General features: G+C 31.7%; 1 protein-coding gene across 10 annotated transcripts in view; it reads right to left on the bottom strand.

Moving 5' to 3' along the window:
- Positions 1–14,756, bottom strand: part of LOC106771179 — a 23,594-nt gene that overhangs the window by 5,687 nt on the left and 3,151 nt on the right. For 3 of the 10 annotated variants that reach the window (XM_022786810.1, XM_022786803.1, XM_022786798.1), the window contains 12 exons: positions 13,700–13,824; positions 10,441–10,570; positions 10,250–10,337; positions 9,332–9,434; positions 8,913–8,997; positions 8,353–8,430; positions 7,141–7,556; positions 3,678–3,759; positions 3,413–3,589; positions 3,272–3,325; positions 1,579–1,668; positions 1,423–1,491 (listed from right to left, as the gene is read on the bottom strand). In XM_022786810.1, coding sequence (XP_022642531.1) covers positions 1,423–1,491; positions 1,579–1,668; positions 3,272–3,325; positions 3,413–3,589; positions 3,678–3,759; positions 7,141–7,556; positions 8,353–8,430; positions 8,913–8,997; positions 9,332–9,434; positions 10,250–10,337; positions 10,441–10,570; positions 13,700–13,818 — 1,491 coding nt within the window. In that variant the 5' untranslated portion in view covers positions 13,819–13,824. Of the gene's footprint in view, positions 1–1,422; positions 1,492–1,578; positions 1,669–3,271; positions 3,326–3,412; positions 3,590–3,677; positions 3,760–7,140; positions 7,557–8,352; positions 8,431–8,912; positions 8,998–9,331; positions 9,435–10,249; positions 10,338–10,440; positions 10,626–10,676; positions 10,856–13,699; positions 13,825–13,924; positions 14,406–14,756 lie in introns of those variants that run through there. The other 7 variants (XM_022786795.1, XM_014657129.2, XM_014657137.2 and 4 more) reach the window with 6 other exon arrangements.

Raw genomic sequence — 14,756 nt, 5'->3', positions numbered from 1 at the left:
GTTAATTAGAGTAAATAAATATATATTCCAGGGAAATATTTAATATAAGATATTTATAATTAAGGGTATATGCTAGGATAATATATGGTGAGATATTTATATTAAATGTAGATATATTATAGGGAAATATTTTATTTAGAGTAATATTTTAGAGAAAGATTTAACATAGTATGGACGGGAAATAATTAGTATAAATAAAGGAAGAGTCTAGGGTTAGAGGTATGCTTTTGATTTGTGAGTTTTGTAAAGGAGGTCATGTTCCAGGATAATTGATGATGGAGGTTATGCTCCCAATTATTGGATGAATAAAAGAAGTTATGCTCCCAGTTATTGTTTACTTGTGTTTACTCAGATATTACCATTAGTTATTTGTTCTATTCCATTCTTTATTATTCTTTTGAGTGTGTGAGAGGGTGATTTCGTTACGTTCTATACTCGGATACGTATAAGTATAACTAGAAGGAATAGAAATAGAAGACAAGGTAGTTGATAAAGAAACAGAGTGGACCAGCAAAGAGGTAGAACAAACAGGAGGTGGGTCAGGATCAAGTGTTGGAGCATCATCATGAAAGGTACCAAGAGGATGAGGACGACGTCTTTCATACACAAAACCAAGCTTGAAGCGTTCCACAATTTGTGAAGGAGCTCACTCAGCTGAGTAGACAACACCAATCTCAAGAACTTGTGAGTGCTATGTATGGAGAAGGAGGGTAGGTTCCAGATCCTGTATTTGCGGTGCAACGAACTCACAAAACTTTTAGGATCAAGACAAAATGAAGATACCATCAACAGGAGGTGTTTTACTCCAACCCCAAGATATTCACAAGAAACACACTAGAACCCAAGAAAATACCACGATTAAGAGACCAAGCTCTGATACCATGTCAAAATATCAAGGCAAGAGAGAGCATAGTATATGACATGATTTCTTTGCTTAGAAAACTTGTTTGTATTTTGCAGTCCTCTTTTCTTAAATAGGCAGCATGGAATATTTTTACATTAATACGGGAGATTACAAGAGATATGCAATAAAGGGAAGGACTATAGGAGATTTCGTATTTACAAGAAAGAATTGCTGATAAATCCTAACAGCAATATATTAAAGGTAGAAAATAATCTAATCAAGATTAATAAAGACATAATAAAATACATTAACAAAAGACCCCCATAAGCCCTTTCACTCCACATATGCTTAAAAATATTCATTTATAGCCCAATCCCACCCATGGTGAAAAGCTCAGGGGATTGACCACGGGTAAACTTAGTGAACTTATACTCTTCTTTAATTTCCTAGACATTAGGGCATATAATACACACTATCTGAGTATTTAAGAACCACATCATTTTGATGCATTTAAAGAATACGAATATGTCAAGGATTGATGTACAATAGCAAAATCTGAACGAAANAAAAAAACATACAGTAGCAATGACAAGATTTCCAGGGGACACTGCTACACCAAAACATGAATCAAATGCATCTCTCGAAATCTGAAAGGAAAAATAAGTATAATTTAGTAGGGAAAAAAAGATCGTACTCAAAAGGAAACAGTAGCTATAAAGATAACAGTAACATACATTAATTGAGCTGTCACGGGGCATATCAGAATTGAGAGTTACTTCATCAAGATGATTCTCACGCAAAATCCAGCTCTGCACTAAATTATCCTATCAACGTTCAAATAATAATCCATCCATTACAAATACATCTAATCAATACACATTAAAAGCACAAAAAAAAATAAAAATTGAAAAGACTAATCTTGGTGAATGTATTTTAAACTGTACAAAGCTCAATGCATAATATAATTAACTAATCTTGCTTTCAAGCTCTCCAGTTAACATATGCAGAAAATTAATCATTCTTGGTATCAAATTTTTTCTTCAGTATGAAAACTAACTAGTTGATTGAAACCATGAAATAGAATAAGAATTTAAGGTTCTATTGCTTCAACTACAGTCTAGTTGTTCCTCTTGAAATGGCTAATGCTGATTTATGAGGTGAACCATCTAGTGGCTACTATCGTTTTTCAAATGCAAACTTATATTTCAAAACAAAAATCTAACACACTTCAATTATTTTGGTAGTTTAAGTCTACAGTTGAATTGTAGTTAACACTAAACTTCAGCCATTCAAACAAATTCAGATGAGGGAGTTTTATCTCTTTTCTGTCCATTTTGGAAATCGTACAAAGACTCAATTGTCCTAGCACTCATCTTTAATGAGTCAGAAGAAATGAAACACATGCATATAGTAGAAACCGGTCTCGTATTCCTGGCTCATGCCAAGCTTCGCTTACAGTTCAAGGACCACGCCTTTTTCACTGCAGTTTTATTAACAGACTGCCCTTTCTACACATTCTTAAGGGTCTTTTTGCACTTTATTTTCATTTCTCAGACCCTATAATCCAAATAAAACGCCCCTTTGCTAAAATAGATGCATATTTGTAGGCTACGCCGTCTATCATAATGGACAAGTATTCATTCAAAAGGTAAAATTTGTCTCTGAAAATATTATAATTGAGATGTTGAGAAAAGAGAGACCGAGAAAGTATAAGATGAATTCCGTGTACAGTGTACAGTACTGCTATAATTATGTAACACAAGTATTTTTATTTATAATGAAGAAGATATACATTGATAAGGAATAAAATCAATAGTTAATAATGAGAAGTATTTGCAAATATTTCTCTACAGGTGTAATCAAATCATATCATATTTTCCGTTTAATGTAATAAATCATATCATATTTCCCTATTTAATGTAATTATCATATCTTTAACAAATACATTGCCCTAACATGCCTCTGGAGATGTTATTTAAATCTCACAGTTAATTATATAGTTCTAAGGTTCTAGAACCTTCTGTAACAGACTTCAGAGAATAACAGATTTGACAACTGCCTTTCGACTGTAAATAGGCACTTATGCAGTCAGATCCCATATGATTTAATTCCAAAATACAAATATCACAAATTAAGTAACTTTTCAAATTCTGTCTTTCTATGATTCCCTTTCTCTTTTATCTTTCTAATGTGCAGGGATCCAACTGTAATCCATATAATCTACACAATTATCAAATCATGTTTAATCATGGAAATGAAAATCATGAATGTAATTGGTAGAAACGAAGATACAAATGCTGAAGAAACTTGGTATGGATCATGCAATGTATTTTATGTCCACGTAAGTATGATATTTCTTTTCTGCCAAAATCATAAAAATTGAACGTATACAAAAATAGTCAAATCACTTAAGAAAAAGATTATAACCTGGCTACAGCTGTACAAAAATCTTCCACCGAATGCCCAGGTCAAACCTGTAACCTAAAGGAATTAAAAAATGTAGAGATCAGAGGATGCCCTGCTTTTCTTTTCAACTAACTCCAAAAGAAAAAGAGGGGAAAAACTTACGACATAATCATGAGCATAATATGAGCCAAGCTTATCAAATTCCCTTGAAGATATGTCGAATAGCCATATTTCAAATGAACCAGAAACTTTGCCAATGGCTAAAAGAATCTTCGAAGGGTATTGAACATGCACAGTTACTGAGAGTACAGAAACTGGGACAGCATTGAGTGTCATAACCTATTTAGGAATTCAAAGATGCACTTACGAATTATTCAGAAAAAGCTGAGGGAAATGAAAAGTGATACAGAAAATGAGTAGCAAGTACCTCCTTCAATAGCGAGAAGGAAGTTTGATCCATTTTGGACAATTTCAGCAATTTGTCATTGTCAGCCAACCAAATCTTCACACTGCAAAGAAAACATGTGATACTTTCAGCTAAATTAAGATGCTAGTAACAAAATGTAAAATCCTACAAAACGGTCAATCCAATTGGAGTACAAGGGAAGTGTACAGGAATATGCCAATACAAGATTCTTGAATGAATAATATGAAAATAAAATGTTTGACAGTGCACTTCTCTAGGGATTAATCTATAGCTTTTGATCTTGTAAGCATAAGATGGTAAACAGTGAGTGACTTAGCTGACAAATCAAACATCATGGAGTCTTTCCCTACCTTTTCCTAATGGAGACATGTTCAGTTTCTTCCGAGAAGAGGCATTAAAATAAAATAAAAAATATCTATTTTCACGAGAGAACTAAGATTTAGAAAGATTGAACACTTAAAATGGATGAATGGCAAAAATGAAAGACATGTTTTCAACTTCAGTCTAATAAAATAATTTTAGTTTTAGGTTAATGTGACAGGTTTCAAGTCCATGCAATGTACATAGCATGTAAAAGGTTTATATTTGTGCGTCCTAAGAACACGTTTGAATTCTAATAGGCCAGAAATGGTTGCACTCTACACATTGTCATCTGAAATTTTGAAAGTACCTCTTTCCTGTGTGTTGGTGCCAACATTGCTAATACCAAAGTGAATATTATATAAATAAGGAGAAACCATATGAAATTTGACTAGATTGTTGGAAAAAGTAAAACTTAATTATTATTACTTTTCCAAGAAGCTTAGCTATTGTTCTTAGCTGACTACAAAAAGCTTCGAGGTGGTTTGATTTGTACTCCATTCGTACCCTCAAAGCTTCAAAAGGTCAAGTTGCAGAAAATCTTACCAAAGGAGTGTGCAATTCAAATTTTGAAAGAGTTATGTGGAAGTTGGGAATAGAAACCATCTATTCTCCAACTTGAGAGGAGTGTTGGAAATAAGAATGTCTATGATTATTTTCTTTTGTAATCATTATTATTACAAATTGTTAAATATATTGTGTTTTATGTTAATTAAGTAAACATAGACTTTTGCTATTGTTTGATATTGGTATATATTGTTGATATTGCTTTTAACAATATCTTCTATTTACCATATTTATATTCCATACTTATATTTGGTTGTCATATATACTGGTATCATTCTTCATTATATATATGTTACCTTATGTGTGTTTTAGACACAAGGGAGATTAATCCTATACCTAGTTTTACAATATTCAATATGGTATCAAAGCAATGGTTTAGAATCTATCCTAGTGAGATAACTTATTTGTTTGACCTATTGTGTCACCCGCTATAGGGATATTTGTTGTTTGTTAGACATAATGTTCCACCCTTTATGGGACCGTTATCAGACCACCTATTAGTGTCTAGTCCCACGTACCATAATTATATACCTCGACGCGAGGGGGGTGCGTTGGAAGTCCCACATCGACTAGAGATATGATCAGTATAGAGTATATGAGTGGGTGCAAACCTCACCTTACAAATCAGTTTTGTTTGATTGAGTTGGGCTTAAAATCCATTTCTTAACATGGTATCAGAGCCTGGTTCCAATCCAGGGACCTGTGGGTTATGGAGATACTTTTTCTCTAGTGGAAAAGATGACTTTTGTTCGTTTATTTGTGGACATAGCTGCACTTCAACAATGGCCTCTTTATCAACTGGATGTCAAAAATGCTTTCCTCAATGAAGATTTGTGGGAAGAAATTTATATGGAGCAACATCTCGGATATGTTGCTCAGGGGGCGTCTTCTAGATTTGTATGTCATCTTCGCAAAATTTTATATGGCCTGAAACAGTCTCCTAGGGCTTGGTTTGGAAAATTTAGCAGTATGCTTCAACAATTTGGTATGACTCGAAGTGAGGCATATCATTCAGTCTTTTACCGTCACTCAAGTACTGGATATGTCTATTTGATAGTATATGTTGATGACATTGTTCTTACAGGCAGTTACCACCATGGTATCTCCTGGATGAAACAACACTTTGGCCACTACTTTTAAACCAAAGATCATGGCAAACTCAGATACTTCTTGGGTATTGAGATAGCACAATTCAACCATGGTATTGTTATATCTCAAAAGAATTATGCATTTGATATTTTGGAGGAAACTAGGTTAATGAATTCAAAACCTGTTTACACACCCATGGATCCTAATACCAAACTCCTACCAAACTAGGGGAGCCTATTTCAAATCCTAAGCAATATAGAAGATTGGTTGGGAAATTAAACTACCTTACAATTACTCATCCTAACATTTCCTTTGCAATTAGTGTGGTGAGCCAATTTCTCAATTTTCCATGTGAAGATCATTGGAATGCAATCCATATATTAAAGTACATTAAAGGATCTCCAAGAAAAGGTTTGTTATGTGGTTCCAATAACTATGCAAAAGTTGTTTGTTATTCAGATGTTGATTGGGCAGGATCTCTTTTTGATAAAAGATCTACTTCTGGGAATTGTGTCTCCATTGATGGTAACTTGATTTCTTGGAAGAGCAAGAAACAAAGTGTTGTGGCGAGATCTGGTGCAGAAGCAAAATATAAAGTTATGGCCTCATCCATAGGTGAACTTGTGTGGCTTAAGCAATTGCTTAGAGAGTTACAATTTGGAGATGTCACTCTAATGACACTTATATGTGACAATCATGCGGCTTTTCAATCTGGTCTTTCATGAAAAGACCAAACACATTGAGATTGACTATCATTTTGTTCGAAAAAAAAGGATTGTATCTGGAGACATCAAGACTGAGTTTGTTAACTCAAATGATTAGTTAACAGATATTTTCACTAAGTCTTTAAGGGAACCCGGAATTGATTATATTTGTAACAAGCTTGGTACATACGATTTATATGTACCAGTTTGAGGGGGAGTGTTAGATATGTTACGTTTTATGTTAATTAAAGAAACATAGACTTTTGCTATTGTTTGATATTGGTAGATAAAGTTGATATTGTTTTTAACAATATCTTCTATTTATCATATTTATGTTTGGTTGCCATATATACTTATATCATTCCTCATTATAAATGTTACCCTATGTGTGTTTTAAACACAAGGGAGATTAAACCTATACCTAGTTTTACTATATTCAATAATATCACTCTACAGAAAGGTAAACAAGCTAAAGCAAATTCAGAAAAAAAAAAAAAAAATCTCAGCTCTTAATTTTTTTCTCCAGGTCATTACAATGATGCAAATAAAGCTCTTAAATTTTTTCTCCAGCTCTTAAATCTCAACTCTACTGAAAGGTAACTCCCATTGTCACTACAATGATGCAAATAAAGCACAAATAAAAAATCTCTCCTAAGTTCCAGAAATGCATATTAATCGTTTAATGAGATGAAATCAGACCGAGAATAGATATAACATACTTGCACAAGCGTGCTTAAACTCACCTCCCATCAGAGCTTCCAGAAACTAATAAAATTTGAGGATTTGAAGGATCAAAATCAAACAACAACCAACTTATAGTAGTAACCCAAGAATTGTGTGCATGAAGGAGGCCAGCAAACTTCACAGTAGTTGGAATGTCTTTGTCGTCAATAGTATAACAAACTGGTGGATGAAACCTCCATAAAGAAATTTTACCAGATTTCCCTCCAACAGCAAGCAGACTGAAAGAATCGCAAACTGGATAATATTCAGATGCTAAATGCAGCAAGGGAGACCATGAAACAACAAGGGAACATAGCATTGCACTACGAGAAGCATATTGATCAGCACTTATCAGGGGCGAGTGGTTCTCAGGCTTTTCTTTTAACAATTTCCCATTATGTTTATACAAAGAATCCATTTGATCTGATGCATTTTTCTGCAGGAATGATCTAATATTAGGCTACTAACAATCAAATAAATGCAAAGCATAGTCATCTTTTAGAAGGCTCATAACCAAATCGTTTCTAACCAAACTTAAACCCGAATTGCATGAGAAAATGCTGCATAGATAACTAAATATTGGTAAAGTTTTACACCAAGTCCTCTGGTGGTAATCTTTTACTATTTCTTTTTTACGAATCTGGTAAGAAACAACAAAGGAATTCTGTTTAAGAAAAGGGTTTTGCTAACGAGTGCCCTAAGGCCAATGGTTAAGAAGCATTAAATACATCCAATTACTTAAAATAGAAAACATTGAAGTACTCTCTTTTGATAAAATATTTCTATTTTGTTTGCTTGATTCGTGTCTTTGCACACTAGTTAGCATTTGCCGTAGGGCTAGAACAAGCATATTAACGCTGACAACCTGATGGAAATACAAGTCCATCATTGGAATCTCTAGACACAATAAAGATCGTTGCACAAACATCAAAACAGCAAAATTTATGAAAATATATAAAATGCAGATGCTTGAACTGTATATGCACATTTGACGAGGTACATAAATAATCTAAGTAACAAAAACTAGTTAATGCACACTCCACATATGTCATTTAAAACTGTCTTTCAAATGTTATAAACTTATCTTAGCTTTTCTACAAGCATCTGATAGATATAACGAATAAGAATAAAATGCATCAAAGGTATAACCTGTCTTGTTAACTAATTCACCAGAAGGAAATTTAGAAAAAGAAACTCAACCAAGGTCCAAGAAAATGAATAAGATAACTTACATCCAATGTGGCAATCCCTATACATCGAAACTCAGTACATTTAAGATTCTCATACAGCCTTTTAGTTATGTCCACAACCTGAACAAAATAAGAACGGCATATTATACTTAAAGCAGTCTACACATATAACATCAAAATATTAATTTCTTCATATAGCAAAATCAATATATGGAAAATAGAATGAACCCCAAATACTTAATATTGTTTGGATATTTATTCTATTTATCATCATTATATTATATCAAGGGTTACTCTATTTATCATAATTATATTGTGCCTAGGTTTACCCTAATTATTATATACACTTGTATCAATTTATGCTTATGAATAGAAGATTATGAGAGGGATCAATTAAACCCTCAAGAATTATTTTACAGTTTCAATCTCAAGCAATATAATACAGGTATGATATGACATAAACATGGGAATTCAAGAAATGCTTAAAAGTTCAAGATTCAATTAAACCTAAGTATCTCAACATGAATTTTAAAAACTAGCATAATTTACATAAATGTACAATATTTGTGAAGAAATATTGACAATTTCTCAATAATACATACCTCAATCCATTCAGCACAGTAATCACAAAAAGGAGGACGATAAATCTTCACATGTCCTTCAGAGGTGCAAACAGCGATCAAACACCTGTAGCAAGGTATATCTTTAAAAATCCATAAAATCATATTGATTTTTTCATGAATGAACAAAATATGATGCTGCTAGAAGTAAACTATGATCCCAGGAAGCCCTAATCTATAAAATCAGATATTTGAAATCAAAAATCACTGTGTCAAAGAGACTTTTACATCTGCAAAATCAGAGATTCAAAATGTAGAATCACCTTGTCAAAAAGTCGTACCTGGAGACAAACTATCCCACAATTACATGACCAATTCAACGTGTGCCAAAAGGACTGAATCTATAATTGCCTTCTAGTTCTAGGATACATGAAATTATTCAAGAAAGCCGAAATCCATACCCTGAATTAGCAGCCATGCCAAGCGGAGACCATGATATTGATCGGACCACAGGCTTATCATCCCTATACAAAGCCGTTGGCAGGAGGCATCCAGATAGTAAATCTGCACATCAATTCCAACATGTAAAAGTTATGTCTTAATGCTACGCGGTTGGTAACAGGCCAGTGAAAATTTCTCATTCACATTCTACATCATCACGTGAAATTTTAACTATAGGCACAACACTAAAAATAATAATGTTGCATAATCTTAAAATTTGGGATTTTAGCTAACTTAACCCAATCAATTCATAAATGAGGAAGACTCCCCACTCATATGCATTATTTTGACGACATTACTAGTCAACAAGAGATCTCTAACACAACTCCTCACGCCAAGGCCTGGATATCCCTTGCCTGAAGTTCAGAAAAGCTGGACATCTACAAGTGACCGATAATCAGTGGCCCCATCAGTCCAATAATAACCATTAGGATACATTCTGATATCAGCTTACAATTTCAACTTAGATCTAATTCAACCTCAAAAGCTAGTTGATGTGATGACGGTTGCCCCCGCTCATAAATCCCATGTCAAATTTTCAACACACACCACGAATTAAGGGACTAAACATCTCAAGCATAAAGTAGACAAAGTAGGCAAGACCGAACATCTACAGGTGGCCAGATAAATCCCACAACACCCACTGGGATAAGTTCTATACCATATTAAATTTGGAAAAGAAACTAACTGAACTTAAAAAACAAGCTCATGAAGTGATGCTTAGCTACACTTATACACACTAATTTGAGTCATTCAACATAGATAAGACACGCCAAAACAGCTCATCGAACTAACTAATGCACTAAACAAGCGAAGCAAAACACTAACGACTAATTAACGAGTGATTTTCAGAATGAAGGTTGCAGTAATGGCAGTACCTTGTCTTTCTACAAGTCCTACACAAAGAGGCTGGCTTGGGAAGATTTTAATTACGCCTCGTGGTCCACCAACAGGCAAGTCAGGTCTCTGAAAATAAGAAAGAAAAATCAAAGGAACAAACTTATTCAATGGAACAAAGAGAAAGGAAAGTGAATAGCGCATTCAACTTGGTGAAGGTTGGATTGAGTACAAGAATGGTGACGAGGTGGCCGGAAGCAACGGCAATGAGGTTCTCGTCAGACCAAGCAATGGCGTTGGGAAAAGAAGGAGCGCCCAAAAGCACCGCAGGTTGTAACGGACTGGGACAAGAACGCGCCATGCTGTGATTTTTTGAAGAGCGAAGCGATGTGAGTGCGAGAGTGAGGGTTCGAATCCCTAATATCATACAAATAAATAAATAGCGATTTAAGAAATAATCTACTGAACTGAATGATTGTGTGTGTGTGAAGATCCACTGTATGAAGGTGCACGCACGGTATGGACGACGCGCTTTCAAACAAAATAGGGTTCTAGATTTGGATTGTCAACGGTGGCTGACGACTCTCCTTAGAAAAATTGGACAATATTGGGTTTTCACATCTAATATTTTTCAAAGATTATCTTTCAATCTTAAAAACAATATCGATTTTTACCATATAAATTATGATAAGGATTTTGTAATAGATTTTGATAAATTTTAATTATATCATAAAAATTAGAAAAATTAGAAGACTTTATTTTTTTTTATAAGATTTGATAAAATTGTACAACTTTCAAACAAACACATTTAAATTTACAAAAAATTAATGAAAAAATTCATAAGAAACATAAGGTTCAGATAGAAAAGTAAAATCAATAAAAAAATCAATCTTTTAAAAGTTCATTAGTTTAAGAATTTCAAAATATTATTCACAATCTTTTTATAAGTGATAACATTCTTAACTCGTTAGATTTTATTTATTGAGATTTAAATGGTTAAATAATTAATATTTTTTATTTATAAATAAATTATAAACCCACAATTAATGGAGGATGGGAGTGATGAATATATATATATATATATATATATATAATGATTTTATTTATTATATGAAAAATAAGATCATTAAATATATTATTTTTATATATTTTAATAAATTTATATTATAATTAAAAATTATTTTATAGAATAGATATTTTAAATTTAGGTATAGGGTTGATAATTATTTATTTTAAAATATGTTTAACTTTAAGTTCTTTTTCTTCTTCTTTTTTCTCGTTATTTTTTAATTTTTAGATCAGTATCTAAATGAAAAGAAAAAATGTATATGCACCATGTATATATTATTATTATATTTTTTAATATTATTATTATTATCATACAATATTATCACCTAGACTCATACCTCTATTTGTAATGTAATAAATTTATATCTTTGTAATATATTTATTTGTATTTTTAACAATATAACCTTAAGATATGATTGGATAATTAATTAATTGAGTAATTATCTTAATTACTTTACTTTTTGTTATTGCAAGGATTAGGTAATCACTTATGTTTTTATATTTTCAAATTGAGTTTAAGATTTAGGATTAGCATTTTTATCATCACACACTCGTAATGTTCATAAACTTGGGTCTTGATGGATATGTGGTAGTGAAAAGTTTGTCATTAAGAATATTTACACGTTTATTCATGTCAACAATTTGTCTTTTTATTTTCTTTAACTTTGTTGACTTTTTATTTAAATACATCTAAATAGTATATAATTAATTTTTTTAGATTTTATTACAAATAAATAAATATAATATATATTTTTAATATATTTATACATGAATTAAGTTTATTAAAAAGAATTTACTAATAAATTACTCAACATATGTGATTAAAAAATGTTAATTAAATTTATTTTCATTGAAATGAAATATTTATAATTTTTTTACATTTTTTTCAATTTTTTTCGAATTATATTGAATAAAAAACTAATTTTAGTAAATAAAAATGATTTAAAAAAATAAAAAATGAAAAAAGTGAAATTGTAATAGTAGACGACTTCAATAGGAAAAGTGGTGCATTTCCTAAAATTTCACTTTTTTCATTTTTTTATTTTATTTAAATTATTTTTATTTATTAAATTAGGTTTTTAAATGTAATTACATTTAAATAATTCAATTATTTAATAGAAATAAAAAAGTTATCATTATTATAAATAAAAAATTATTATACAAATGAGTTAAAAATTTTATACATCAATTAAAACACCTCTCAACAACTTTTACTTTTACTAATAAAGTTACTGAATCAATGAAATGAAAGCTCATTACTGTATTCATAAATATAGTTACTGAATCAATGAAATGAAAGTTCATCACTGCATCAATGAAATGAAAGTTCATCACTGAATCAATGAAACGAAAGTTCATCACTGTGTCCGAAATAACTCACTGCATCATGCAAAGTAGTATTTGCCTACTTCAAACAGGGGACACTGAAATCATGTTGTAATCGATTACAAATTTTGATAATCAATTACAATGACATCATGCACGATTTCAATCTTAGTCAAATGAAGACCAATCATCCAGAAAGACACGACTTCTTCGTTAAAAGTCATCTAGACCCCTACAACTTGCCTATTTTTGTATTTCACAAAAATATTGCCTATTAAGTAATATCTCAAGCAAATTTGGTAAAAAAAAAAAAACTCAATGAAGACCAATTTAAGATTATTGGGGAAACAACTTCTGAATCCAGGCCACTAAACTATGTCGTTCAGCAGTCCAAAGCAACAAAAAATGAAAAGGTTGAATAACAAATTCATACAAAATACAAACAAACATGTTACCTAATAGATATAAAATTTCTTCCTACTAACGTAGAAGGTTGAATTAAACTTTTGCTTTTTTTTAGTCGTAAAATAAAAAAAAAATATTTAAAGTATTAAAGGTAATATAATATTATAAATTTAACACATTATTAAAAGTTAATGTTTTACTATTCAAATTTAAAAGTATGTTTGAATGATATAATTTAAGACAATGTTTTATTTATTTAGTAAATTTCAAATTCTTTAAAGTAAAGTGAATAATTTTGATGATGAAATAATAAAAAAATCCAGACACTTTAAAAGCCTTTTAAAGAATTAAAATAAAATTTGAAAATTACTAAAAAAAAATGAGAAAATTGAAATTTCTCACTTTTTTTATATAGAATAAATTATATATATATATATATATATATATATATTTATTCTATATAAAAAAAGCGAGAAATTTCAATTTTCTCTATTAAAAGATAAATTGTTAAATATTATTTGTAATGTTTAAATTTGACTAATAATTTTTTAAAATTAACTCTAACTTATTTTATCGAAATAATAGGATTAAAATATACAATATTTTAATTTCTTTATCTATCCAAAAACTAAAGTAATGCAACTCATTTTAATGTACATCATTCCCAGGAGGATATGGTTATGTCATCTTACCTAGCTACAGAGAAAAATATAGCACCTCTTCCACAATCACAAGCCTTTCGGTAGTTATCAAAAGCTAATGTAGTCTCTACCACATCCTGAGTCTCAATAAAGACAAGTTTATGTTGCATTATTTCCTGCAAAAATTGGTTTTAGCATACCACCAAACTACATAACAGAGACTACATAAAGACAATTTTTTAGCTGGTATGTGTGGGGGTAAAGAAATGTACTTACACTAGCAGCAGGAGTCCAAAGGGTATATAACATGGTAAGCAAATGGGTAACGAAGGTAGAGGACGCCTCATTTTGATGATACATAATGTATATAGGATACTATGAAACGCCTCATTGTTCTATTGCTATACAATTATAAGGTTTGGAAATATCACTGGTATTAGTCATGGCAATCAGGGGTGGATGTTTCTAACAGAGGTCATATTACATTTCTGAATAGTCATACATATAAGCTGCAAAGAATTGGCAATGAACCATAAACACTACGCTCTATTGGGTTCTGAGTGGGCCAGCAAGAGACTGTATCATTGCTGGCAAAGTGCATATTGGCTATGATGAATATTAAATGTAGAGCCTAGGATGGAATAGTCTACGGCAGGGCCACAGGTGTCATTAGCTTGAATCAGGAAGTGCCAACAATAACTAGTAAATTAAGTGCACAATCAAATGACTGGCAGAGAAATGGAACTGAGACAGAGTCCTGCATTTAGTGGAGTATAGAGTTCTAAATCAGTGGTGTAACAGCAGGGAGAGTAAGATCCTGCTGGGCTATACAGGGACTAATGTAGGAAACAAGTATGCAGAGAAAAAGATTAATACAAAGGCAGTTGTAAAATGAGAAAGGTGTTCCCGGTGACTATTAGTGCTTAAAGACTTATTATAATTATTAGAGCTGTCAAAGAGGCCCTATAATAGGTCCTGGCCCTAGCCCACGTGGGTTGGGGCCAAAAAAGCCCACAGGGCCAAAAATGCCCCTTACTAAAAAAGCTCACAGGGCTAAAAAGCCCCAAAGCCCTGTGGGTCAGGGCCAGCCCATGGGCTTTCTGTTTTA

The sequence above is a fragment of the Vigna radiata genome, chromosome 1, assembly GCF_000741045.1.
Source record: "Vigna radiata var. radiata cultivar VC1973A chromosome 1, Vradiata_ver6, whole genome shotgun sequence".
Lineage (NCBI taxonomy): Eukaryota > Viridiplantae > Streptophyta > Magnoliopsida > Fabales > Fabaceae > Vigna > Vigna radiata.
Note: the sequence above shows the minus strand (reverse complement) of the source record. Positions and strands in the feature narration are given on the sequence as shown.